Raw genomic sequence first — 1,505 nt, 5'->3', positions numbered from 1 at the left:
GATCCAAGTACTTTAGGTCCTGGTCCCATTCAGACTAGCTTTTAGCTCATCGGTCCTGTTTTCTGTTTTTCTTCTACAGCAGGTAAGATATTTACTCTTTAAATCTCTGAAAAATTCCACTTCACAATATCTGAACTGTTGCTTTATGTTGAAGTTCAGAATCATCGGTCTGTTTATGTAAGTAGACGTGATGTCACTGCGTCCATTTTTTAATGAACTTTATTTAACCAGGCAAATCCCACGGAGCTCACAGGGAGGTCTGGGCCTGGAGGCACACATGCATGTTTTTGGTCTGTGGGAGGAAACCAGGGAAAACCCACGCAGCACAGAGAGAACATGCAAACTCCACACAGAAAGATCCCAGGTCCAACCGGGGATTGAGCCCAGGACCTTCTTGCTGTGAGGCAACAGTGCCAAACACTGAGCCATAGTGGTCATGCTCGTAATGGTGGGTGGGGGTTGGGGGTGGGGTTCTGGCGGTCCTCCACACATTTCTGGTCTGATGAGATGAAGATGAAGAAAGGTTTTTAATGGCTTTAACATCCTGGACCCCGGTGAGTTCTTCCTGGTTCTTCTCCGGTTCCTACAACGTGCTGCTGAGGATTTCTGAAAGCTGCGCGTTGCTTTGCTCGTCTGAGTCCACTTCCTGGGCGGCGGCTCCTTCTGGCTCCTCTTCTCCAGACTCCGACTCCGCTACGACCACAGACATGCCTGCTGCCGAGACCCCCTCCCCTCGCTCCGTCTGGTGGTCTGGGGACAGCTCCCTGCAGGGCTCCACAAAGATCCTGCGGACGTGGGGCCGTGGGTCCCGGTGCCGGGCCTTCCGGTTCTCCAGGACGCAGGAGGCGTGGCTAATGAAAGTGTGGCCCTGCGGGGAGGAAGTGTGCAGGTCGGGGTCCAGCTGCTTGGTGTAGACCCCCTCAGATAAGGACCCAGTGAGACTGTCCCCGCTGTGGCCCCGCAGCCAGCGCTGGGGCCCGCTGAAGTACTGGCCCCGATGGCTCCTGGACAGCAGTTTTCTCTTAGCGGGGGGGTTGGTGAGGGCCCTGAGGGGGGCAGGGCCCTCCTTGGACAGGGAGAGTCCCTCCAGAGTCCTGGTGGTGTAAGACAGACCCGGGGAAAGGGGGAGGGACAGTGGCAGGTCTTTGTAGAACCTGGGTGACAGGGGTAGGGACGGGGACGTGGGGAGGGTCCTGGAGTGAGGTGGGGGGTGAGGTGGGATGCTGGAGGGGAGGTCTGTGGAGGGGGAGGAAGGGAGGAGAGAGTCCTTCACTGATGTGGAGGAGGTGGGGGAGTCTGCAGACGGGCAGACGCTGCACCTGAGAAGACATCAGTAATCAGATTACTCTACTCCAGTAATCACATTACACAACACAGAATAACTTGCACAAGTAATCAGATTACTCTTAACATATTCCATCCATCCATTTAATTTACATGAACGCTCCTACAAGCACCCTGCAGATGTTGGATGCTGTCTGCAGATGTTGGATGCTGTCTGCAGA

At 55.0% G+C, this 1,505-nt stretch overlaps 1 protein-coding gene across 1 annotated transcript in view; it reads right to left on the bottom strand.

The window, feature by feature from the left end:
- Positions 1-583: 583 nt before the first annotated feature.
- The window catches only part of ankfn1 (ankyrin repeat and fibronectin type III domain containing 1), a 49,305-nt gene continuing 48,383 nt past the window's right edge, over positions 584-1,505 (bottom strand). Inside the window, exon 16 of the mRNA XM_037690976.1 lies at positions 584-1,319. Within this exon, the coding sequence (XP_037546904.1) occupies positions 584-1,319 (736 nt within the window). The remainder of the gene's footprint in view (positions 1,320-1,505) is intronic.

This window comes from Nematolebias whitei, chromosome 17 (assembly GCF_014905685.2).
Source record: "Nematolebias whitei isolate Nwh7 chromosome 17, NemWhi1, whole genome shotgun sequence".
Lineage (NCBI taxonomy): Eukaryota > Metazoa > Chordata > Actinopteri > Cyprinodontiformes > Rivulidae > Nematolebias > Nematolebias whitei.
This window is presented reverse-complemented; position numbering and strand designations above follow the sequence as displayed.